The 27,623-nt window shown below is 41.1% G+C and overlaps 1 protein-coding gene across 4 annotated transcripts in view; it reads left to right on the top strand.

The window, feature by feature from the left end:
• CTNND2 (catenin delta 2) overlaps positions 1-27,623 on the top strand; it is a 933,204-nt gene that overhangs the window by 500,577 nt on the left and 405,004 nt on the right. For all 4 annotated transcript variants that reach the window (XM_028849344.2, XM_028849341.2, XM_078004620.1 and 1 more), the window contains 2 exons: positions 8,216-8,388; positions 20,213-20,780. In XM_028849344.2, the coding sequence (XP_028705177.2) occupies positions 8,216-8,388; positions 20,213-20,780 (741 nt within the window). The remainder of the gene's footprint in view (positions 1-8,215; positions 8,389-20,212; positions 20,781-27,623) is intronic.

The following is a 27,623-nucleotide window of genomic DNA, read 5'->3' as shown; positions in this document are numbered from 1 at the left end:
GTAGATGTTTCAGAAGCATGTTATACCTTCTCTAACAAGGTCACCAGCTGAGAGGAAAACCTAAGAATTTAAGGAATAGGCAAAGGCATCAAGTAAGAAGAGCTCTTTAACCATATACTTAATAAGAGAAAACAGTGCAGATTTCTCATTAAAGACCCCATTCACACTTGAGTTATCAGGATCTTCTGGGATCAAGCACAATGTGTGTAGAACCTGGTGGGAATTTCCTGGTCTTGAAATTGTCAAGGCGCATTGTAGATTCTCAAAACACAAATTTGAAGATTAGATGAAAGCTACGGGAAGTGAGGACAGTTTCAGAGCTGCCATCGGTATGAGAAAAAGCAAAGAGGCTGCCAGCCCCAGTGAGAAAGCCTTAGAATAAGCCTTAGAATAAGCAGTGGAAGGAGAGAACTCGCCTGGTAACACATTATGAAAATGTATTGAGGGATTCCCCCAAAAGTTGAAACATTTGAGTACTGGCCAGGCACAGTGGTTCATGCCTGCAATCCCAGCACTTTGGGAGGCCAAGGTGGGCAGATCACTTGAGGTCAGTAGTTCGAGACCAGCCTGGCCAACATGGCGAAACCCTGTCTCTACAGAAAATCAGCCGGGCATGGTGGGGCATGCATGTAATCCCAGCTACTTGGGAGGCTGAGGCAGGAGAATCGCTTGAACCTGGGAAGTGGAGGTTGCAGTGAGCCGAGATTGCCTCACTGCACTCCAGCTCGGGCAATAGAGCCAGACTCTGTCTAAAAAAAAAAAAAAGAAGAAGAAAGAGAAAAATGAATACTGATACTGATCAAACACTAAGGCACTTGAATAGTAACTGATGCACCCAACTCTTAATGTACTGGGTTTTTATTATATCACTGTAGGCACAGGTGGATGTTCCAGTCATTTATTTTGTTAAATGTATATATTAACCACTTATTAATGGCAGGAACAAAGGGCCTCTGTCCTTGTGGCATTTACATTCTAGTCAGAAAAGGCCAAAATCAACCTTTTCAATACTGAAGGGCCAGATCGATAATGGCTTTGCGGAAGGACAAAGCCAGGTCAACAGTGGAGTAGAGCACCTTTTCTCAAAGTATACTTGGGAATTCCAGGGTCTTCGTGGCCCCTGTTGGGGACTTTTAAAGTCAAAACGTTTTCATAATAATACTAAGAGATACTTGCTTTCCCATGCTTTTTCTCACACAAATGTTGTTGAAGATTTCCAGAGACTACGTGGCATGTAACAATGTCATGTCCCTGACAGGTCTGGGAATGTGTGCTGCGTATTCTTCTGTTGGAAACATTTTGAGTCACTAGCATCATATATAACCCAGATAAAATAAAGTTCTTTGGAGTCCTCTGTAATTTTGAGGGTTAAGAGACCAAGGGTTTTGAGAACCACTAGAATAAAGAATGATAGAAAGCCAGGAAATCCTCTATTGTGAGAAGACATTGAATCAGAGACCTGAAAGAAATCCACCAGCAAGGCATGCAGATCACGGGGGGAAATGTGTGATGTGTGGGAAATCAAAGACTGATTCTTTAAACTCCTGTGTTCCCATTCACAAACCGCAGTGTTTTCTGAGTTTCACTTTTTCATTTTATTTTCTTCAAAACCGATTTCTATTAATGTTTTATTTCTTTTCACAAGTATTGATAGTGAGAAATATGAATATATCAGATTCTCTTTAGACGATTTATGAAGAAATATATAATGTTTTTCTTCTCTATGTGCTACATTAATTTTTAATGGCAAATAATCTAAAGACAAAACTTGGTAAGGTATAGTAGGGAATTGGAGTGAGTGACGAAAAGTACACTTCTGTGATTACAATATCATGTGCAATCCCACTCATGATAAAATTCTTTGGGTATACATTCCAAACTAAAGTTTTATATTTGAGAGTTACTTTTATGATAAATGTCAGTTTGCTCATGTCTTCCATTTTACACCATTGTAAAGAAATCGAGTGACCTTGCAGCCATAAAAAAGAATGAGTTCATGTCCTTTGCATGGATGAAGCTGGAAACCATCATTCTCAGCAAACTAACACAGGAACAGAAAACCAAACACTGCATGTTCTCACTCATAAGTGGGAGTTGAACATTGAGAGCACATGGACACAGGGAGGGGAACATCACACACTGGGGCCCGTTGGAGGCTGGGAGGGAATGGGAGGGAGAACATCAGGACAAATACCTAAAGCATGCAGGGCTTAAAATCTAGATGACAGGTTGATGGGTGCAGCAAACCACCATGGCACATGTATACCTGTGTAACAAACCTGCACATTCTGCACATGTATCCCAGTAAAATAAAATTTTAAAAAAAGGAAAAGAAGGTGAGTGACTTACTGTCACCAACCCGATACGTATCCATCCACAGTAGTCAAACTTGGAAAAGCATACTAATTAAGCCAAGGACATTGGTTAAGTCTAAATCAGTTTAAAGACTGAATGGGTACTTCTAGATTCCTAGGATCATTAACGTTTTCATTTTCACATAAAGCATTACACATTGAAAGCAACTGACCAGACGAAATAGATGTTCTGGAGACAGAGGCTTAGGAATGAAATTTAAAAACATACCTGCCCATAGAACAACTGCATCAACTCTGAAGCTTTCTTGCATAACGAGCCCCTTGGGCTTTTTCTCTCAGTTGATTTTTGGAATGGTAGATGCGCTGAACCACTATTTTTAGGGGACCTCCTCAGAGAAACTCCTCCAAATGAGCTTTATAAGTTACTAATGAAGATCAGGAAAAAACAACCACTTTATCACCAGTAGCTACCTCTTACTCTAAGTACGTTTGTAAATGGGCAGGTTCTTCCGGAACCCATAAAGGCGAAACTGCTGCTACAAATGAAATCATTAGTAGTGAAATTTAAACAGAATATTTTTACTCTGCAGAGTTAAGTCTGATCAAAGTGCTTTGAACCTATTTAAATCAGTTCAGTAATTTTAGAAATAATCAACAATTTTTCTCATTGATTTTGTAATCTCCAATAACCCTTTTGTGTATAAATTCTACCTTCTGTTTCCTTTATTCTTACTTAATATTTTCTATTAAAATATCAGGAGGTGACTTTTAAGCAGAAGTTTAAGTTGGAGAATGAGTTTTGAGGTTGATGGAAAAAAGAATTTCAGACTGAGGAAACAGAGAACTGTCTCTAAGTGCCAAAAGATTATAGCTTCTCATCTATTTGCTCTGATATTAGTTTTGTTGTTGTTGCTGTTTTATTGCATACAGGCCATTTTAATGAACTGTGCCATGTATGTCTTGTTTGTAAGATGAAAGCTTGCAGGTTGTTGAAAGAAAACATAAATGATGTGTGGGACAGTCCTGCAATAAGATTTTCAAGACCAAAAAAATCCCATGGAAGGTTTTATTATTATCAGATCATGTGGCTATGCAATTAGATAATCAGATAAGAATAACTGATATTTGTATAGCAGTTAAAATTTTTCCAAGCACTTGCACATCCATTATCTGCTTAGGTGTTCAAATTTGGAAAGATTAAAATTTGTCGTGACAGAATCCTGAAGTGTGTTTAAGAACACACATTCTGAACCCAATCTGCTATTTTGTTTTAACCCCAGGCCCACCAGTAACTGTGAGGGCTCAGTTAATGGATCCCTCAGTTCCCTCGACATCAGTAGGAATGGTTGTACCTTCCTCGTTTAGATGTCATTAAAATTCAATGGGTTAGTAGATAGAAACTGCTCAGGACAGTCCTTGGAGCTTCCTAAATACTCAAAAAAGGTTAACTGGTCATTACTGTCACTGTCATCATCATCTTTGTCATCATCATCTGTGGTCAAATAAATATTAAGATGGGCTAGGGCCCAGGTCTGTGGACGTCCAGTCCTGGAATTTTTTCAACACACATTCAGATACTCCATTTGTGACTTATAGAATAACTCGGGAATGCCACATTGTAGACCTCTGGCCTCTTCTGTATTATTACAAAGTATATTCTTTAATTGAAGGTCTACTGTATTCTGAAGCAGATGTTCAGCTAAAGCAGGCCAATATTAGCAATTCCACATAAAGTCTCTTTAACACTATGCAAACAGAACAAGTGCACATAATCATGGAAACTCTAAAATACTCAGTTAATCTGATCAGAAGAAGCTGGCCATATTGTGTCTGTGTTATATATGTCTGTGTTGATATGACCTGTAAGTGGGTCTGAGTTTTTAATGCAGAAAAGTAACATTTCAACCTCTATATCTTCTGAGATTGATTTTGTCCCACAAGTAGTGGACAGCGAGTTTCCTGTAGCCAGCACCTGGAATCTGTAAGCAGCAATTCACTGGAGAAGCAACAAAATCTGAGGCATGAAGCTTTCTCCTGGAAACAAGTGGATTTCTGTTTACACAGGACTTTTTCAACCTTAAACTGCTGATATGTATATATGACTTAAAGAAACAGTGCTTTGATGTTAAACAACAGCAACTTTTGGACTTGGAGACAGAAGATAAAGATCCAAGCCTCTTCATGTTACCATATGGGTGACGCTGGCTAACAATTTAACCTCTCTCTGCCTCTGCTTGTACTTCTAGGACAAAAATGAAGATCATGCAGTTTTTTTTTTTCCCACAGGTTGCTGTGTAGTCTCTAACCAATTCATACATGTGAAAACATATTGAGACATTGGTGTTACACTAAAGATCCTTGCTTCATATATCTTCTTAGAGTTAATGGGATCAACTTTGTAGTTCCCTTGGAATTTCTTCTCTCTATCCAGTTAAGACTAGTGGATTTTGTTCAGAACAAAGACAGAAAACTGTCTTAAGCATTATCAGTTTATCAGGAAATGGTTTCACCTTCTCTTTCTGGCTCACGGGGTGATTCATTTTGGGAAAACCCTTGGGCTCAGTTCTGAGGACTGTTCCATCACGGAGAAGGGTCAGAATGGTCAAAGAAGCCACTGTGACCCCTCAGGTCAGTGTCTTGAAGGCAAACGGGAGCATGGCTTCCACTCTCTGTGGCCAAGAAGGACATGATGATCCACTGCCGCCCACCGTTCATATGTCTTCTGGAAATCATTGCATTAAAGATGCAATTTTTGAAGCAGATGTTCTGCTAAAGCATGCAATTTAATGTATTGCATTAAAGATGCAATTTCCCTGGGTGAAATGTTAGGGCCCAGCTTCTTTCTCTTCCTCTACCATTTCTTTCCATATTACCTGTGTCCTTCAGGTCATAGATTCCATAGGTTCAGGACCACAGCCTCATTTTACCTCTAGCCCAAGCAAGGCTTGATATAAAGTCAAAAGTTCCAGAGAAAAAAAAGTCATAATTTGAAGCCCAAAACTATAAGTGCTTTTTAAATCCTCAGCAAATTTGTATTTTCTACCTCATTGCACAGTAATATTAATAAAGCTAATCGAAAGTTAGTTACATTTAAATTGTACTTTCATTATAAAGTAATTAAGAATTGTCCTAAAATTTTCACCAGTTTCGTATATTCATATGTCTGTGCTCTCCAAAATTGGAATGAATAAATGAGACTGACTTAAAACCTAGTGAGCAGTGGAAAAACATCATTCTAAAATGCGTACACAGTCTTGGCTATTGTCTTGACTGTTCTGTCCTTGCCAGGTGATATGTCAGTGTTGTAATATTCTGATACATTGCTCATTGTTGCAATTACTTTTGTCAGAGTACATCTAGGTTTCAGTGCTTGAGATGTATGAATACAGTAATGAGATAGAAAATCCTGGTTAGTTTTCATTGAGTACTGATCAAATACACAACTGATTCTATAAAAGGTGAATAGATTTCATTATTCTATCATATATATTCTGGGAGCAAGTAAACCATATTTTTAATTGAAATTCTTTTGAAAAGGGACTTTACAATGTCATTAGAAGATCCTGTATAGACAGCGTTTGTAGGTTTCTGGAGATAATTGTATGAGTCTATTCAGAATATACAAAGTTATCTAACTTGCTAACTACATATTCAAAAAAGTTCGTAAGAGCAATTCCCGCATTCTCTTTGAAGGACAAATAATAAGGAATGCAACTATCTGTTTTAAGATAATGCTAAACTACTTCCATGAAATTAAATATTTTGTTTATGTGTTTATTTTATTTACTTCATTCTTTTAATATTTCCAAAGGTCTGTGCGCTGTCGTATCTGCTGTAACCTTCTTTCAACTTTAGGATGCATTACTATCTCAAGGGGGCGGAGAGTATAGCCAGTGCAAACCATTATGCCCAGGTAGACTGTACAAAAAAGAAACAGCCAAGAAAGGCTCAGCGGGCAGCCCCCCATTGTCAGATAGAATGGTGACCACCCAGCTGAAAGGGCCTTTGCTTTTCCACCATAGCTCACTCCCACCATTAAGATGTGACCTTCGGAGGGACCAAGGGTAAAGCCCTTAGCCACAGTTGTCACTGCCTTCCCAGTGCCCACCTCCTTCTCCTCCGCTTTACGGTTAGTCTCCACTTGCCCAGCCTCCAGAGGCTCTCCCATATCTCAGCCTGCCTGTCACTTGGACCTCAGACATTATTCTTTGACTCCGCTGGGCCTGGCAGCTTCCATAGCAGTGATGGGGACCATATGTTACTGGCACCCAGAATCAAACTCTAAATGCATCTCCCCTCAGAGACTTCCTTATATTCAGTGATTTAATACCATTAGGATGGAATAAATGATTTTTTTTCCAGGCTATTGGAAATGTTACCATCTGGTACATACTGTTTTCTCAGGACTGGTTTTCTTAAAGTAAAAGTAAAAGGATTGCAATTGTACTTTTGTTATACTCTTCATGATGAAGTTGTGGGTGGATGAAAACACTTTTATTTTCTTGCTTACCTTTTTTCCAGAAACTGCATAGATTCCAAAATAACTGTACTAGTTAATTAGCATTATTCAGTATAAAATATTGATGAAATTTTATCTTCATGTTGTTTCAAATGCTGATGAAAAAATATCTTGATGTTGTTTCAAAGTTCTGTCAGAAAATCAGAGGGATTGGGAAGGCTTTAAGTGCCAAAGATTTTATGAACCAATGTTATTTAAAAGAGGATGCATTATTTTTATGAAAGGTGATCCACATCATGTCTCACTCAAAATATAAAGTCATGTTCCATTCTTAAAAAGAAAAAAATAAGGAACTTGTAATCTGCTCATACTTATCAGAAGTGATACTATTGTCTAAAACAGCCAAAGAGGGGGATCAAGAATGATTTAATGGTTATGCTATAGTCTAGATGTGTATTATTACATTCGAATATGTGACTTTGTACTATGGTGCAAAGAAACAGGAGAAAACTTGTTTTGCCAAGTTTTTGCCACTAATACACTCTTCTTACCCCAGCCACTCTCAAACACACACAATAGAAAACAGCAAGCACATTTACTCTCCTCCATAGTTATTTGATCCCCAAAGAGAGTGTTAAATTTGTTCAAAGAAAATTTGCTGAAAAGAAAATGGGAAAATGCAAGGATCTCATCCAAATAGAATATAAGAAAACAAAACACAATTTCATATGCAATGTTTAATTAAATAAGACCAGAAACAGATTCTTCATCCCTTGTAATATCAGCTATATTTGTGGCACGAATTTGGACACTGTATGTTCTCTTTGTTCTCCTACTGTGCACTGCTGTGATGGTAAAGGTAACCAATCATCAGGGATTATGTGAGGCGACGGTGAATTCCACATTGTACAAAGAGCTATTAATATTTTAAACACTGTCTACCCTTCAGGCACTGAGGTATTATATCACTATTTATACAATAGAATTTGTCAGTGATTGGAAGGTTTCAAGTGTTTTAGCATCTCAATCATTAAGTAGGAGATATAATTATATCAGCGAAATTAACAGGTACCGAAAAGTAGAGTTTTACATTATTTCAAATGTTTCTGATATTGTCTGATCCCAAAATAACTACTTGATTAACTGATTTGTCTCATAAGAAATGTCTCTATGTAGGTCAGGATGAGATCATTTGAAAAATCTACTCCTTTGAGAACTTTTAAACCACCACCAAAAAAAAAAAAAAAAAAAAAAAAAAAAAAAAAAATCTCATTTGAGAGCTGGAGTCAAATTATATGGTCATTTTAGTTCTCAGAATTTTAAGCGTGGATGGCTGGAATCATGTGCATGTGATAATTCTAGGCTACTCTCAATAAATAATACATGTCATTTCTGCTTCACTGAGACTGTCACTGACTGTTCTAAATGACTTTCAATGCAGGGCCCAGCCTGCTCTCCCAGAGTGCACTTCAGCTCAATTCCAAACCTGAAGGGTCTTTCCAGTATCCGGCCAGCTACCATAGCAACCAGACCCTGGCCCTGGGGGAAAGCACCCCTTCACAGCTCCCGGCCCGAGGCACACAAGCCCGAGCTGCGGGCCAGAGCTTCAGCCAGGTAGGTACCCGGTGCTGTTTGGTGTCAGTGGACTCCAAGGGGACAGGTGGGGAACGGGCATGCAGTGGATGTGGAGGCCCAGCCTGCCTTTTTGTCTGTGTGTTCCTCAACTTGAGGGAAATGCCCTTTGGTGCTGTGAATGAAGGAAAGAAATAATAAAGTACAATTATAGAGTAATGCTAAGTTACAAACATTTTCTTTAGAAATATCTATGTGTTGTTCAGCTGTACCTGTCTTATATGTGTTTCCCTGTGTGACTATGTCAGTGTCCATCTAGTTAGTCCCTCTATGTCTATATGTGATATCAATTGATACACATTCTGAGTTTGTGAGTGTACTCGGAAAAAAATAGAGTATTGTGTCTCCTAAAAAAAAGCATGGGATTCCTCTTTGGGTTTTTGATATAAATATAAAGAAATATACTATAAATGTGTAATCAGGTAAACAGAACTGTTTGGAAAATAATTGTGATGAGTTTAGGCATAGCTACATTTTGTGAAGTCGGATTTTTAAATGTGCTCTCAATTGTTTCTTTAAGGCATGTGCTTGATCTTACAGTTTCACTGCACAAATACATTAGCTGCAGTTAAAACCAACTCTTGGTAAAAAGAAGCCGCTACCTATCTGGAAATAATTTTTTTTCAAGAAAGATGTAAATGGTGTTATATAGAAGAGAGGAGAGAGAGCATGCTAATATTTTAGTTTTTATAATTTTGAGATACCCACCAGAGTATAATTTTGATCATCCCACCAGAGTTGATTTATTGGAAGGCTATCTTGTTTTAAGCTTATTTTCAACAACATAAGCTCTTTTAACTTCTGTGCTTTTGCTTCTGAAGAACTGAAAGCCCCACACCGTTTTCAGCTGACAAAGTTAGTTTCAGCCCTTTTGCATTTATTGGGCACTGTCTCTTCTAGGAACCCTTCCTCTGAAATGCTCATTATGCACCACTGGCTCTGTGACCCCTGAACCCATCTCTTTTACCAATTTATTGATGTTATCCATCTGTGCATTTCACTAACTAAACTGAAAGCTACTTGAGGACAGGACTTTTTTCATCTTTGTATCAAAAGCACCTGGCAGGCCACATGGCTTCAAGAAATGAATGCAGAGGTGAGAGGCAAAGAGGGTTAACAGCCTGGTGCAGGCATTACTACGTGCTCATTTATGTGACATTCACATTATTGAAGCAGGAGCTGAAAGTTTATTTGGATTACCACTACTAACGTTAAATTATTGTGCCAGAAACAATTTTTAAAATATGATTACCTTCTTCAAGAAACATCCTTCTTCATCAGTGGCTTTGTAAGTTTTACCTTCTCACACTGCTGAATGATAGGAATGTGGGTGAGAGGAACTGATAAAACATTCCACTGAGATAAAGGGCCTGTCCCTCCACCCACATTCAAAGTTGCTTTAAAGTTTAATCAGAAAAGGTTACTAAGTCATAAAGACATCAAAGCTCTGTATCTGAAGTCATCAGAGTTATGGTTTGAAGACATCGATAAATGTAAATGTTCAAAGATATAACTTAAGTTTGAGGCAAATGTTACTGGTAGACTCACTTCCGTGGCAGTGGGTAGAATGCACAAGTCTGAATAATCAAACCAGGAGTTGAAATGTTCTAATTCACTCCACTAACAGAAGGGAAACCATTGTGGAATATCTCATTTATTTAGCTCAGTGGTAGATATTGCTACTATAATTTACTTTAGCTGTGTGCTGAAGTATGAAAGACATGCCTATTGAATATTCTGTAGCGCCTGTGACTTCAATGTAATGTCAGAGAAACGTTCAACAAATAAGCCAGCGTTTTCACTCTGCTTTTAGTGTTATAGCCCTGAGAGAAGGGAGGCCACATTCCATTCCAATAATGACACTATTGTTCAGATCCCTGTATTTGAGTGGTGCGATAGTTTTCTTTTCAAAATTCTGATCAGTGTTAAATCTTACTCCTTCAAGCCTAGGTTAATTTTTACAATATCCTGTAACAATAAATTGCTACAAGGCTTAATATAATTCAAACTATGGCTAACAGATGTCAGGCCAAGTGAGTATGGTCAATAATCAGTCAAAACAAAAATATTCTATTTTTTTGTCTAAAAAACTATGTAATTCTAAAGCAAAGCAATGATCTTTTTATCTGGTTCATAAATTTAAATGTAATTTCAAAGGAGTATTATACATGCTCAAAGATTCTAATTCAGTATTTAAAAATCTCTATTCAGCATAATAAATGCTTATTCAGTGATCATCACCAGGATCTACAACAGGCCCTGATGATATGTGTGTAACCTGCATTGCCCCAGCTCATCAACCCAAAAGTCAAGCTGTAAGCCACCCATATTGCCATAAAATATTTGTTCTCTGACATCACTCCAGCTAAAATTCTTTAACATCATTCTTCTGAGACTTTGGATGATTCATGGAGCTGGTCCACAGGAGAGAGAGTGGACTACCCTTCCCATTGGGACTTCAAGGCCATTCTAGAAAGTGACCTGAGCTAACTTATAGATATCCTTTCCCCACTGCCAGCACTCTGCTCAGCTATGCTGCAAGCTCCTGCCCGAGCCTCTAAACAAGTTGTGTAGGTCACCCCTCCACAGACCCCTTCTTCTTCGAGGTCAACCTTCACCTTTGTGTTTCCAGGTCATTCTTTGATGCGTTCAAGACGTTTACTGTGCCAATTGATGCCATAAGTCTATGTGCATGGGATGGAGAAGTAAAGAAAGTAGACACGATCCCAGTCCTCAAGGAACTTCTATTCTAGCAGCAGGGATGGAGACTCAGAAAATCAGCCCAGCAAATAAGTAAATTGCACAGTACATTAGAAAGTGGTGGTTTCTATGGGAAGGAAATGGATACAGACTAGGGTCAGCAAGATCCAAAGTGCATGGGGGAGTGCAGCATGATAGGGACCTCGAGGAGACGTTTGGGCAAAGACATGGAGAAGAGGAAGGAAGCTATGTGGCCCCCTCTGCACAGCAAATGCAGTGGCCCCGGGATGGGGCAGCCTGGCATGCTGACAGGGCAGCAAGTATGCCAGGGTGGCTACAGTGGGCTGCAGGAGTTGTGAGGTGATGGGAAACCCCACAGTCATTGGTAGGATTCCATTTGTTACCAGGAGTGAAGTCAGGAACCAGTAGAGAATTTCAAGCAGAGGAACAGCATGATCTACCTTATGTGTTAAAAACATTACTCTGTCATATAATAAGTGATATCCTATAGTTAGTTGCATTTAAGTCTGTTTCTTCCTATTAGACTGCCCTGCTGCAAGAGTGAGAATGTTGCAAGACTTGCCTTCATATCCCTCACAGTTGACCCAAGGTTCACCAGATATCCATCAGGTTCTGCCAGCACCAGCCTGTTGTTTTGTAATTATTCTGTGCAGGTTTGTGGGTGGGTAGAAGATAAAGAGTTGGCTATCCTCCAGGTTCTTCCTTCTTCCACTCCCATAAAATTTCCATTGGATTATATCAAATGCTAAATACAAAACTTCTGGCAAAAAGGAGCCAAAAACCAACTCTAAACATGTTAGTTTTGCCCCATGTCCACACATAAAACAGTTTCGCCAAGCATTTTGTCCCTCAAACAAAAAAACTATACAAGAAATATAAAAATATATATCTGTAGACAGAGCACTGACAAAGGAGTACACAAGCCTAAAAATTTCAAAATCTTTGCATATTCTCCAATAGAACTGAACAATGTACACAACCACAATCTTAGGGAAATGACCTGCTTGCTGTAAGAAATTAAGAATTGAATGATAGATCTCTAAAGTAAAACTGAACAGTGGCAGGTGTTCTAGAAAAGCAATACCCTTTTTGAGAAACAAAATTTCCATTTCTTTTTGATCTGGCTTATCTATTTAATGTTGTGCTGACTTTTATGTCTTAAAAGTCCTCATTAATGCTATGTCATAATCATAAATACAACATCTCACTTCTTTCAGAAGGAAATGGGTTCATTGTGTTTGGAACATTGCTTATTGGTACACACTCATGCAGGTGGATGTGAAGGCCGAGGGGATGGGGAAGTTGAAGGAGGAGCAAGTTTCCTTTAAGCACCTCTGTCTTGAGTGTTGAATAAAGAGGGTGGTAAAGACAGCTAGTACAATTTCATTCCCATCTGCTTAATTATGAAATAAGTTGTTGTTAGGTAAAACCTGCAGAGAAAAGTTACCAATAAATTTGGAAAACACAAAAATTGCTGAGATATTTTTAACGTAGATGTATACATTATGCAACATTTAGAAGAGAATTCATATTGTTTCACATATTTTCCTTGACATATTTGCAGGAAAGTGGCAGAATATTTGTTTTTAAGATAGTTTTAGGATGACTCTCTGTTGTGCATCCCTATTCCTTGCTTTGCTTTCAAATCTTTTCTCTCCATTTTCTCTTTGAGGATAAGTATATTTAGTTTGGTTTCAATAATGGAAACATTTCTTATGGCAGGGAGGGTGTATATGTGTTTTGCTGTAACATTTTCTCTTCTGAGCAAATATTTGGGCTATTGCAGTTATATTAAATGAGACTCTTGCTGAAACACAGTTCTGTGTAGTATGTTTTTGCCAGTGCTCATGTAGGTTTTAAGAAAGAGTTTCCATCAAGAAATCTCTCCTTATGTATTCTTTAAGATAAATTTATAAGATACTTAAGTCATTGTTTATTTCTTTTCTATTTTCTCTCCACTGGTAGACCACAGAAATGGCCACATGAAATACTTTTCAGAACATTTACTGATAATGATCCTAATCAACTTTCATTAAAGGGAGGTCAAAGGGAAGGAAGAATCAGTACTCAAGGATGCAAAAACCTACGTCACCATGTTTGCACTTGTGACTTAGAGACCTGGGGAAAACGAATCCATGGCCACCGCCTTCTAACTGCACTGGCCAAGACAAAATAATTTGCAAAATTTCTCTCTCTCGCCTTCTCTCTTGTTCGTTCCCTCCCCATCCTCCATAATTTTGGGACCCTTGGGCAGAAAGGAAGCAGTGAGGGTGGTTTCTATTATTGTTTCCAGGGAGATAGTTGCTTTTATGGTCTTTTGGATTGGGATGTTCCCATCTGAGGAAAGGAATTTCTTCCAAGAACCTTGGGTTTTTAGTTACTTAAGTTCAGTTTGTCGTGGACACCACCTTTCAGTGTCAGTGGGATTTCACCACCAGGTAAACCCAGCCCTTCTTTCCTCACCAACAGTAATGATGCCAGTGGTGATGACTTCGGGGAAGGTGTATAAACTGTGCGTAGACGCTGTCTCTTCTCTTATGTTACACACTAGCTTTTACCAAAACCAGCGCCCCTCAAGAGAATCATCACACAAGGCCCTGGATGATTTTACTTAGTTATTGCCAAAATCAAACTTTTCTCACAGTACCAGAGTTTTCTTCCTTTGGAATTAAAGAATGCCATTCCTTTGGAAGATGATTTGAAAAGAAAACTTGTCAACATTGTTTGAGCAATGGTGCACGTGCTCAGGCAAATTCATTACATCCCAGGGAGTAAGTTCAAGGCACACAACTTATTTGGGGAGGTAGATTTGTTTTAACTGCGCTGTATTATAGGAACATTTCATATAGTCCTAAATATGATTGTTTGCATTTTGGAGTTGGTGATTTCTTCATGTTTCCAAGTTGTGAGAGTAAATCGCCTTGTCTGTCTTTGTGCGCAAGCCCAAAGCTCTAGACAAACTTACGCTGGGAAAGTGCAACAATTTCTGAAAACTGTTAATCAGCAGCACAGAGCTGGTGTGATTAAGTTACCTTACCAGAGTGCTTTCAGTAGAAACAGACTTCTTTGAAGATGTCATCTTTAAGCCATGCCCTGTTTTTTATTATGCAGGATTGATCCTGCCTTTCTTAACTCACTGAAGGATTACACTTTGTCATTGCTTTTACTTTCTCATGGCCCTGTCACAACTTAAACCACTCTGCATTGAGACATCTTCCTCACACACAAGCTCCAGTGTCTTCCTCCCACATCCCAGTCCATGGCCACATTTGTGTTTTGACTCCTCTGTGGCCCTGGCCCTGTGGCCTGTGCCTTCCTCTGAATGTGCTCCCCAGCTGCACCTGTCATAACCCTGTGCTTGCCTGGGCACACTGCTCCCTGCGGTGACCTTAGGTGCCACCAGCCAATATTATCTGGAAAAGGAAGACATCATTAGCAACTAGGTTTGCCAGTCTGATTGTAATCCCAGGAAAACAGAAAGGGATGAATACAGTGAATGGGGGAGCAGACTGCTGATCCCGTAAAGCTGGACTCAGGGAAGCCACAAAACAAGGGCTCCAGTTCTCCATTCCTGACACTGTCAGCTCGGCTGCCCAGCATCCTGGGCAAATATGCCTCCTGTCCGAGAACTGGGGGCCTTGCTGACAATTTAAGAAAACTTGGCAGGTCTAAATGCATCTTCACAGGACTGCTTATAAATCATGGGCCTGCTTTATAAAATGTGCTTTTGCTTAGTGACAGGGCTTACTCATGATTGGAAGTCAAGATTCCTTAGAGATTACAGGCTGTCAAGTCTCTTGTTAACTGGATATAAGCATTGGGGGGATTTGTTTTGTTTTGTTTGCACTGCCAGATCCCCAGAGAATGAGAACTGAATAAATTTTCAAGTTCTGAGAATTGTCCCCTTATGACTCCTCTGCCATTCCGACTCCCTCCGTAGAAGATTCAGCGTGAAAGAATCTGGAAGCAAATGTCCTCGGCACTAAGACCAGTGCCACTTTCTGGTTGAAAAGTGCCATATTCTCAGGGGCTCCTACTCCCCCAAAGAGCAGTGTCTTCATTGTGAGCCAGACAGTATGCTGTACAACAAAAATACGTCATCGATAGATCTCCAAAATAACATCAAAGTAAAAATACTCCATATAAGGGAATTGTTGAGAGCTCTTCAAAAATAAACTCCTCATTTGAACATGGTATAGACAGGTCGAGCATCCCTTGTTTGAAATGCAGGGGATCAGAAGTGTTTTGGATTTCAGATATTTGGGGGGCGATTTTAGAATACTTGAATATCCGTAATGAGATATCTTGGGGATGGGACCCCCCAAGTCTAAAGACGAAATTCATTTGTATTTCATACGTAACTCATAGCCTGAAGGTTAATTTATATGACATTTTAAATAATATTGTACGTGAAACAAAGTTTATATACATTAAACCATCAGGAAGCAAAGGTGTCAGGTGTAGAATTTTCTACTGTGACATTCATGTCAGTGCTCAAAATGTTTGGGATTTTTGGATTTCAGATTTTGGATTTTCAGAGTAGGGATGCCCAGACTGTAGTAGGCTCTTGTTAATGGTTTATTGAGTCAGTGAGTAAATGAATACATCAAACTTGAGTACTGTTAATTAATGGCTGTTGGAATAATGTACATATTCCCTAACTTCCCATTTCAATATTTTTTCTACTGTACTTTGTAAATACATCCTCCCCTTAAACAGTTCTATAAAATAGGTATAAATGCATCTACAATTACACAAGAGGCCTCAATATACCACTAAGTACACACACACACACACACACACACACCATGTAATGTAAAAATTGTGACCCCGAATATATCCTAAATCTGACCCATCTTAAACATATGTATACAGATAAAATAGTTTGTAATAGCTTTGATGAGTTAATGTTCCATATTTTTCTTGAAAAATTTCCCATAAGGGAAACAAGAACTGAACTACACTTAATGTACACCACACTCTGCCTATCAGAAACTGTTTAATCAGAACATCTCCTTGATGGGGTTGTTTGTCTGTGAACATCCTGCTTCTTTGTCCATTTCTCATAAATGGGTTCCTCATTTTGAAGGAGTGGGAAAGATAAATAAAGTTGCCCACCAGTCTGAGACTGATCCAAAGAGCTGAGAATGAAGACAGAGTCAAGAATTGTCTCTGCCAACAGCCTAGATTGTGTGACCAAGGATGGGGTCCAATCTGTTGCAAGTATATCTAAATTTGTTATATCATTATTTTTATTTTCAGAGTCACACATCAATAAAAAATTATTTCAACTGTCTTTGCATGTACACACATTTCCAAATATCCCCAAAGAAGCAGTGTGTTTTTAGTTTAAAAAAGGAAAATGAAACTTTATTTGAATTCTAACTTTTAAATCAGATTTGCAGCTTTATAGTGCTAACATACTTTTATGGTAGAATTGAACTTTCGTGACACTAGTGAGTGACAAAGAATATAATTCTATATGTGTTGAAATGTGTTTCGATTATTTCTAATGCAACGATGGGTAGTAATAAACTATCCTATGATTGTACAACAGGCTTGAATGACAGCCTCAGGTATCCTTAACTGACAGAGTTACTAAATCAAATTCGGTAATGAAAGAAAACACAAGCACAAGGGTGAAAAGAGGCTCCCCTAAATTTTGTTTTTATTTAAATGATGCTACAAAACAAATTCCTCTGTTTATCCAAAGACTAGTTCTTAGGCATTTATTACTCTAAAAGCCATTGGAATGGAGTATAGCACCTCTGGATTATTTATTGTAAACTGCAGAGGGCCTTAGACAACTGTGCTGTCCAAGAAGGTGGCCACTAGTCATTTGTGTATGTTTAACTTAATTAAAGTTAAGTGTGTACTAAAGTTCCTCAGCTGATTAGCCACATTTCAAGCTGTCAGTCGGCCGGTGTGTTCAGCGGTGCCATATTGAGCAGTACAGATTGGGAACATTCTCTACATTGTAGAAAGCACTGCTGCTAACTCAACCAGTGTAGCTGATGCTCCTGAGAAGGCGCTCTAATTGACGATGGCTTCTTACACAAATGGATTCGGGAGGCTTTTTTGGAATTGCATTTTAGTACATAGTGGACAACACCACTTACTATGTTAAACAGTATATAAAATTTTATTGTTTATAGTTTTCCTTTATTCATGCCAAAATTGTTAGCACAATTTTACCAAGATCCTATAATATCTAAAAGACTTTCAAATTGGTTGCTATAGCTTTTCAAAATGTCTGCAGCTCATGTGGCGGTTCTCAAGGCTTCTACAGATTTGGGGTCCATTTCAGAAAACATAGGAGACAGTCGTATTCAGCACTTAGTACTCCTGAGACTAGATGTTTTGACAGATTACAAGAAAAATAAAATATTTGTAAAAATTATTAAGGTTTTCACAGGATACGTGTTGCTCTAATATTTAGATATTAGAATGAATCCTGACTTAATATTCTCATTTACATTGGTATGCTTTAGTTAGTATTTCTTTAAAATTATGCTATTTGGTAATGGTATCATTGGTATACTCTAAGGTTGTTTTATTAACGTTACATATCCGAGATATAACAACAAGTTTTTGTTTTGTTGTAAACAGGGAGCAGGGAGTGCTCCTGAAACCTTAGAGAAAGGGTTCTTTCTTCTCATTGTGTTCCTGTGGGAAGGGATTTCAGAAATTTTTGTCGGACGCTTTTCCATCACTTGCCAGCTGTGTTCTGCATGGCTGAGTGTTGCTCAGGCCCCAGTTGATAGGGAACCCCGGTAGAGCTTCAGAACAAAAATGTCTGCAGCTTAGTGGTAGTTCTCAAAGCAGCAGCATCTGTCTGCTCTGGGAGACTGTTAGAAATGCAGACTCTGGGGCCCACTCCTCACCCTCCAAATCCAAGTGTCTTCGGGAGCAGCATTGGCAAACTTTGACCAGCACCATCATCACCCGTAGTACTGGTTAGAACCCAGATCCTTTGGCCCCTGCCCCAGAGTTTGTTCAGTTTACGATGGGGTTTCCTCTAGAATTTTGTTTGTTAATGCTGAAAAGACCATCCACAATGATGCTGCAGCTGCGGGAACAGGGACCTCCCTTTGAAAACCACTGCTCTAGGGGGGACCTGGGACTCATACTTGGTTGCACAGTGAAATCACCTGCTGAGCTTCCCAAAAAACCTGACCTATGGGTCTCACCTTCAGGGATACTGAATTAAATGGCAATGATAAGTCATGAGTATTGAGGTTTTTTTTAAAGCTCCCCTGGAGATTATAATATACAGCTAGATTTGAGAAACCCAATCTATTTAATACATGTTTCATGCTCAGAGCTGCCACTGGGAGAGAAGCAAAATTGCATCACAGCCACCCCCTGGATGACTCTGGATGAAGCTGGACTATTTCTCTGGGGTTCAGAGTAAGCACACCCACATCTGTAGTGTTTGTCCCCCATCCTCCACATATAAGATCTTCACAGCCTTGAGACTAACTTGAGGAACCATTCCACAAATATTCCTGGAGTCTCTGCTAGGAATCAGACCCTATTCTAGTTGCTGGGGACACATCATTGAATAAACTCATGAAACTTACATTTTACTTTCACTCTTAAAGTTAAAATAATTGCTTTATGGATTGCATGTGTGTATGAGAATATTTAAAATATATGCACGGTGCATAAATACATATGCATACACATACACACACTCTGCATAGAGAATGTCTCTCACCAAAGTGTTTATCTACCTCCTATGCCAGGCTACTCGTAATAGAGAATTTTGATGTTGCTCAATTAACTCCCTCAGATCTGCATATGAACTTGACATCCCAGATGAAATTTCGAATGCCTGTGTATGTGCACCAAAAGTGCCCAGTCTATTATTTGCCAATTGCCATTCCAAAATGGGTAGAGAGGCATAATTGAAACTTTTAATGGCTAGCATCTGTTCAATCTTCTCTTCCTCCCTTCTCTCCATCTCTCTGGAGTCTTCCTCCCCACCCACCTCCCACCCCTCATTTCAAAACCCTCCTTCCTAGCTTCTCTCCAACCCTGTGTGCAATCCTATTCCCTTTTCACACCAGCAGGCTCTCAAAATCCCCTCTGCTCCCCCGGGAAAGCCTGGAAGATCTGAGACCTCCTGCCCAGAAGTGGCTGACAATGTAGTGTTTTCATTCGAATGCAAATTTGTCTCTGGACAAGATTCAAGGAAAGTGCTTTCCCCTCCAACTGTCTCTCCAGCTCCTCCCCAGCCCTTGTTGTCTTTTGTGTTCTTGTAAATAAATGAGAGGCGAATGGCTTTCAATTTGAAGACACAGCTGCAGGGGGCTCTTAAAGGCAGCTAGAGAGAGAAAGATGCTGAAAGATTGGGCGCCCAGTGTTAAAATCTAGAAAAGGGAGGCTTTTTTAGTGTTCTCATTTCCAATTGCTCTAATTCCTCTAGAAATTTTTTAATGCTGAAAAGACGAAGCAAATTCATTCTGACTTAATATTTTTCCCTCCGTTTAACTTTTCGTTGTCCAAAAAGAAGAATCCACGCGACAATCGCAACAGAATAAACCGTAAGAAGTATGTTTATTCTTGATGCTCTCCAGATAAGTTTGTAACTCGGCCAATCTCGGAGTTAGAAAGTGTATCCAATGAAATGACCTGGGGCAAGGGTGGGGAGTGGGAGGACGGGAAAAGATTTACTGCCCGAATATCTCATTAAAACTAACAGATCGTGATTGCGACCAGGGAGATCATGATTGCCCTGTCGGGGGGCCTTTAAAAATCTTTATGTGACAAATGCGATGCTTCTGCTATTCCCGAAATAACATCGACATGTAAGCAAACACAGGTCTCATTTGTCAAACGTGGCTTCCCTCCAGTAGTCAGCTGGCCTGTGCCAGTGTCAGGACAAGAAATCCGCCCCAGGAGAGTCTAGGGCGCAGGTTCGCGTCCAGTCCTGAGCACAGCTGGGCTCGCAGAGCCGCCGGGCACCCGCGGCATCCCCGGTGTGCCCCTACTCTCGGGGCCGGGCTGGGCCGGGTGGGCCGTGTGGGCCGTGTGCTTCTCCCTCGCTAAGTGCGCGTGTTCTCTCCTCTCCCGGGCACAGGGCACGACCAGCCGCGCCGGCCACCTGGCGGGGCCCGAGCCCGCGCCGCCGCCGCCGCCGCCGCCGCGGGAGCCGTTTGCGCCCAGCCTGGGCAGCGCCTTCCACCTGCCCGACGCGCCGCCTACCGCCGCCGCCGCCGCCGCGCTCTACTACTCCAGCTCCACGCTGCCCGCGCCGCCGCGCGGGGGCTCCCCACTGGCCGCGCCCCAGGGCGGCTCGCCCACCAAGCTGCAGCGCGGCGGCTCGGCCCCCGAGGGCGCCACCTACGCCTCGCCGCGCGGCTCCTCGCCCAAGCAGTCGCCCAGCCGCCTGGCCAAGTCCTACAGCACCAGCTCGCCCATCAACATCGTCGTGTCCTCGGCCGGCCTGTCCCCGATCCGCGTGACCTCGCCCCCCACCGTGCAGTCCACCATCTCCTCCTCGCCCATCCACCAGCTGAGCTCCACCATCGGCACGTACGCCACCCTGTCGCCCACCAAGCGCCTGGTCCACGCGTCCGAGCAGTACAGCAAGCACTCGCAGGAGCTGTATGCCACGGCCACCCTCCAGAGGCCGGGCAGCCTGGCAGGTAAAGGCTCGCTGCCACCTGGCGCGGCTCACCTGGGCGCGTGGCGGGGGCGCGGAGGCAGCAGCCGGCTAGAGCAGAAGCGAAGCCGGGAGCGCTGTCGGCCAGGTTGCAGTAGTGACAGGAGATAGAGAACGCCAGGGCTTCCCTGGAACAAGTCGGTATCTTGCCTACAGTTTGTCAGTGACTTCTCTTGGGGAGTAATGTGGTGTCTCAATCTCTAACACCTGTCTCACTCTCTTCTCTCCTCTCTTCTCTCTCTGCCCTCGCCCCAATCTAAAGACTAAATCATAAAAGTAATACACATTTAGGAAAGCATTCCATGGACCTGTTGATGGTATCCAGAAAAAAGTAAAACAAGTAACATTTGCAATATTGACAGGGTCACCTTTAGTTTTCTACATGTCTACATTTCATTGTGGAAAAAGTAAGGGATTTTCCCAAATTAGACGTTCAGCTTACATAGTTTTCAATGGTAGTGGGGAAATAACGAATAATGAATTGCCTTGAATTATTACCCGTTTGTTTTGGCTTGAATTTATTTACATCTTTGCTAAATTAGTTATTGGGAAAAGTAACGGACTCTCCCATACCTGCCATTGGATATACTTGGGTCCTAACACTTGGGACAAAGTCAGCAATGATGCAGTCCCTTGAATTTGTACCTGCTTTATTACAGGGAGGGAGGAGCTGGGTTGGGGGAGACAAACCTGCTTTCCTCTGCCAATTTAGAGGAGGTGACATTTCTGTGGTTGTTATGCCCGTCAGCGACCAGGCTGAGCTGGTGCCTCTCTGCTGTTAGCACCATATGCTCAGCTTAAACAAGACACCATGATTGAAAGACTAATGTTTTGTCTTCTGAAACACCTGACAACTAACCCGGATTTATTGTGAATTTTTTTCCCTTATAGAAGTATTTGGTAATTGTGTCACTCTAGTAACAGATGCTGTGCTCATATGCTTCCTTTCTTGACACAAATAGATGACTGTGAAGATAAATAGGATTAAAAAAAAAGGAACTTGTTGCATGCACAAGGCAGGTGGCCAAGGGCTTCTTTAATTCAGCACAGTTAATTGCCAGTGTGGACTGGCCTGGCCTAACAGGACTCAGGCTGGAGTGCCGCTGCCCACAAAATTGTGCTAGCTACATTTACTGAAATGAAAATATTCTCTCACTCACTGCCTCTCTCTCTTAAATAGAATTTTTGAGGTAGACAATTATTAGTGCCAACCAAGTGTGAGTACCAAAATCTTAATGCTGTAGGGACTCAGGAGTAGCGATCTGCTTAGAAAAGGGGGCGGGGGAACATGTACTGAAACTTCATGTATATGATTCTGTAAAATAATTTACCAGATCATGTCAAGAAATGGGAGATGGGTAGAGTTCTTATGGGACTCCATGACACCCTTCTCAGCCATGCCCACCACCACGGAGAAGAGCAGACTGAGGCGCCAGGAGTCCAGGTGGCCTACTACAGGCCATTTCATTTCTTATACTTATCTCATGAAAGAAATCAGGAGTCTTAGCTTCCAGTTCTTCCTCACACAGGTGATATGTGTAGACTTTTGCATGTTCTACTCTATCATTTCAGTAGCAATCGAGAGGGTGACCACATGGCTGAAGATACCTGTGGAGAGGTTAGGGGAGGGTGAATGGAGCTGAATAGAGCCAACAGCTCCTATCATTGTGTCTAAGAAGGGGCTGTAAAAGTACATTGTAAAAATAACTTGTGTTGCACTTGGGTTACACTGTGGCCCAGGTAAGGTATAAGGGACAAACCCTATGCTTCTGAGAGATTAGAAATATTGGAACTCCGAGACCCCCATGCCTTATTTGGTTTGCTTGATACCATTTGAGGTGTTGTGAAGTTGGGAGCTACTTGGTTTGCTAGTTGAAAGAGCACAGTTAGGTCACGATGGCAAAACAGCTTTTGGAATTTCGGGGTTGTGATTTTAGAGATTTGTCACTGATGACTAGGAAGGGTAGATAAAGGATAAGTAGTGACTTTCACTAATTCATCATTCTGTACACACACACACACACACATACACAGAGTCTCACTCTATTCGTTGCCCAGGCTGGAGTGCAGTGGTGCGATCTTGGTTCACTGCAACATCCACCTCCTGGGTTCAAGCAATTCTCCTGCCTCAGCCTCCCAATAGTGGGATTACAGGCGCCTGCCCCTATACCTAGCTAATTTTTGTATGTTTTGTAGAGACTGGGTTTCACCATGTTGGCCAGGCCAGTCTCAACCTCCTGACCTCAAGTGATCTGCTCGCTTTGGCCTCCCAAAGTGCTGGGATTATAGGCCTGAGCCACCGCACGTGGCCACCTTCGATAATTACCTTTAAGCACCTTTTATGTACTGCCACTGATTTAGATCCCAGGGATGAAGTATCAGCCCAAATCTCTGGCCTTGTTTCAAATGAGGAAGACAGAAAATTATCCAAATACTTTTGATAGATGGCCAGGGAAGGTTCTAATTAGGAAGTGACTTTTTAATATATAATTTCCAACTTTTATTTTAGATTCAGGGGGTACCTCTCTGGGTTTGTTAGCTGGGTATATTGCATGATGCTGAGGTTTGGGGTACAGTTGATCCTGTCACCCAGGTACTGAGCATAGTACCCAGTAGTTTGTTTTTGGGTTTCCAGTGATGCCATTAGTTAGTACACAGTACTTATACAGAAGGTAAGTTTGAATCTGTCCTCACATAGGTGAGTGAGCTGGCCCTATGACTATCTGGGAGAAGGTTTTCTAAGCAGAAGGAACAGCAAATTCAAGGGCTTATAAATGGGGGTGTGTCTGATATGTTTGCTGAGTAGCAAGGAGACCAGGGGGGTTAATCAGAGAGAACAAGAGCAAACACGTGACTTGAGGTCAGTGAGGTGGGAGTGGAAGGCCAAGTCTGAGAGGCCTTGTACTTTACGTATGTTACATAAATAATGTACTTTACATATGTTACATAAATAATTACATACATTACATAAATAATGTAACATATGTAAAGTACCAGCACATTTTCTGGCTCAATAGAAGTTAACTCGTATTAACCTAAGTAATACCTACCATACTACCTTGGGTGTGCAAGGAAGAAGTCATCCATCTTTGCTTCAGACATAGAGCAGGTTTATTGAATCCCAAAACATGTCAGTGTCTGTGTTGGACATATGCAGATAAGTGAGGCATAACCCCTGGTTTCAAGAGACCTACTTTCAGACTGGACACAGGACTGGTCAGTTTTAAACCCAGTGCAGAGTGAAATAGAAGCTAGTTACTATGGGAGCATGCTAGCGGAGCATCTTGCAGTGGGGTTCAGTGTGCACCCGGCATGCTTCCTCGATGAGGTGGTCCCAGAGCAAAGCTGTAAAGGAGCCACTAGAAAAAACAGTAGCCAGAACAAAGTCAGAGTTGAGAGGGTGTGTGTGGGGTGCAGGAAGGCCGGGGAAGATAACCGGCGGCTGAGTGTTTCTTGAGCCAAGACAGAGTGGTAGGAGTGGTGAAACATGAAGGTGCAGAGGGAGGTAAGGCTGCTGCATCCCACCGTAACGGGCTTAGCATTTTATCCGTCCAGCAGACAACTGACATGGTCATCTTTGCTTGTTAGAAACTTTGTTCTGGGAAGTATGTGGAGGCCGAAATTACAAAGAAAAAATGGGCAGGAAATCACTTTGGAAGCCACTGAAATAGTCCTCCACTGCTTCTTAAAGCTCGTTCTCGTTTGTTTTGAAATGGGACAATACAAAAATTATCACTTATAAATGGTTGAGAAAAAAGGCTAGCCAGCGACATAACCTACTTTTTCTGTTTTTTCCTGACCCAAAGTTTGGTTAATTTAAATTTTTTTATAAATTAAGAATTGAATGTATTATTTTAAGAAATCTCATGTAGTCTCCAGCAACTTAATGAGGCAGACATGATTTTTACCGCCATTCTACAGATTTGAAAACTAAAATGTTTGCCCAAACAGCACCCTTGCCCAAAGTTACTTGTCTAGAAATGACAGGGATGTGATCTGAACCTACGTTGCTTTGACCCCAGAATCTCTGTAGTCTTAAATGTACGTGATGCATAGTTAGAGGTAGTATATTTTTGTGTCAGTGGAGAAGAACACGAAGGATGTAGAAATGCAATATAAGTTTTCAGCTTATTTAAGTGACTCATTTTAAAGAAAGTAATAATAATATCTAAAAAAAATTGTCAACATCCTATTGAATGTGCGACTGTAACTTCATCGGTACCAATTTTTGTTCATTTTAACAAAGAAAATAACATAATCCTTTCACTTTGGGGATTTATAGCTAAATTAATCCTATTTTGAAAAGAAATACGAGTTGTAAATATGCATTAAAGTTAAGTCAAACATCAGAAACTTATTTTGAGGTAAAATTGAAATGAATGAAATGGAGACTCTTAACCAATGATTTTCATCAAAATTGACCTAATATGGAGAGGAATTTGGTCAAGGCATGTCTAACTTGTCCCCCATTCAAATGGACCTAAAACTCAGTATTTAGAGTGGATCATGCACTGTAAATACTGAATCTTTACTGTTTAGAGATTTCAGACCCATTCCCTGACTGGTTAAGGCTTCCGGGTACACTTTATATAAGGAAGAAAAAAGAAAAAAAAAGAGTCTAATCCTAGATGAAAGCTTTGCAGTCTCTGCAGTGAGGTTCTCAAAGGAAATGTGAAGTCTACTAGGGTAATGAGCGAGTTTGTTTAGGCCAGGGCTCCTGGGATGGGGTCAAAATGCAACTTGGTATGTGGCTCCTGCTGCTCCTTTCAATTCATTTTGGAAAGCTCATCTTCCTGTGCCGTGGACAAGCATTGCGCAGTTCTCATGAACATTCTGCTCACTCTAGTGCTAGATATTTAGATTTTCCCACCATCACTTAAAGTTAAAAAAAAAAATTCCAGTGTAGATTTACTAATTAGAATATGATCAACCTGTGATGTCAATCAACTTTAACCTTATAAAGGTGGTTAAGGCTGATTTGCTGTCAACTGGAGCTTCCAGGGATTCTTTCGAACTAGACCTAACTGGGCACTCTCCTAATGACAGTGACTCATTGCCTTCCCTTCTGGCCATGCCTCGGGACTCCAGCCCCTTCCTCATAAGCATTAGGAACCCAGTGCCTGCGCCGGCTGTCTTTAGAATCAATGTAATATGGGTCTCCCTTCTGCATGGTGCATTCTTGCATCCTACACCCCCACACACTTGGGGAGTGCAGGCTGATTTCCACACACCAACCATCTCCTGCTTCCACCAACAAAGCAGTTATTCAGCCAGCCACTTACCCTCTGGAATTCTAGGACCCCCTGTTATAGTAGGGAATCCATACCTCAGTGGCTTCGTGCAAGCTCATCTCTCTGGAATTCCTCACCTCCCAGGAAGGCAGACATGAAACCTCTTCAGCAAACCTTCCATCCTCTGTACATGCTAAGCCCAGTCTAATAGCGTTCATCGGCCTACAGGTCTGGAACTCACAGAAATGGTAATCAAACATTTCTTTTGTACATTCATTTGATATAACACCTCTATTCAGCTTACCTTCATATCCAGTTTCTATCCAACTGATGTCTAGGTCAAACTGAAGTGGAAACAGTGCAATTTTAACACTCCCATATGGCAAGTTAGTGCCTAAGCCCAGAACTAAGAGTTGGGATGGCTAGGTGGCCCAAAAGGTCTTCCTGGTGTCTTTCATTTTTGTTTCCTTCACAGAAGTTAATACCTACCCTTCTTTTCCTACCTCATAACAGCCTTGTAAATCAAATGGCGGTAAACAGACCCTTTTTTTGTTCTTTGGTAGGAAAGTGGCATCTTTGTATAGAATTCTGTGAAAGCTTTTCTAATATTATTGATATTGATATGATTTTGACTATGCTTTAACTGAGAAAATGTGCCCTAAAAAAATGAAAACTATCTAAAATAATTGTTCAAGATGGCATCCTCTGCCCACTCATTTTTTCCCCTATTTCCCAGACACCTCAAAAAATAAAAGTACAGGAATACAATAGGGAATGAAGTCACAAAAGAGACAAAACACAGAGGCTAGGCGCAGTGGCTCACACCTGTAATCCCAGCACTTTAGGCTGGGGGGGAGGGGCAGATCATGAGGTCAGGAGTTCGAGACCAGCCTGACCAACATGGTGAAACCCTGTCTCTACTAAAATACAAAAAATTAGCCAGGTGTGGTGGCACGTACCTGTAATCCCAGCTACTCAGGAGGCTGAGGCAGGAGCATTGCTTGAACCCAGGAGGCAGAGGTTGCAGTGAGTCGAGATCATGTCATTGCACTCCAACCTGGGCAACAGAGCAAGCCTCCTTCTCAAAAAAGAGAGAGAGAGAGAGACGAAACCACAGAGACCAGGGTTTGAGTGTCGCCAACAAGCAAGCCAAGTGAAGAATTTCTAGAAAGTAGAGTGACAAGCAATTAAAATATAGGAGTGTTGTCTTTTGAGGATGAGCTGTCTGGATTTTGGAGGTGGGTCAGCTGTCTTCTGTGAATCCCTGAACAGGCCCAAGGGTCAGAGCCGAGCTTGAGGGGGTGGGGCTGGGGAGAGATGGGCTGAAGATAGAGGGATTACTTGAAAGTCAGTGTTCAAGACAATTCTAAGTTGGCACCCCCTGACAAACATCTCTCCTACCAAAATGGTGACCCTGTAGCCAGTGCTTACTCTACGAGGTGTTCTCTTGAAGAAACTTCAAGACTTCTGTTATAGATGCTGGTTTACATTAGATAGTACAGGCGTATGGAGTGGTAAGGAAGTCGGGACTGCTCCTCTAACCCCCACCACTCATTCTGAAGGAAGACTGCCAGTCTGAATGCCCTGCCTTCCCC

The sequence above is a fragment of the Macaca mulatta genome, chromosome 6, assembly GCF_049350105.2.
Source record: "Macaca mulatta isolate MMU2019108-1 chromosome 6, T2T-MMU8v2.0, whole genome shotgun sequence".
Classification (NCBI taxonomy): domain Eukaryota; kingdom Metazoa; phylum Chordata; class Mammalia; order Primates; family Cercopithecidae; genus Macaca; species Macaca mulatta.
The sequence above is the reverse complement of the archived record's forward strand: the minus strand, read 5'-3'. Positions and strand labels throughout refer to the sequence as shown.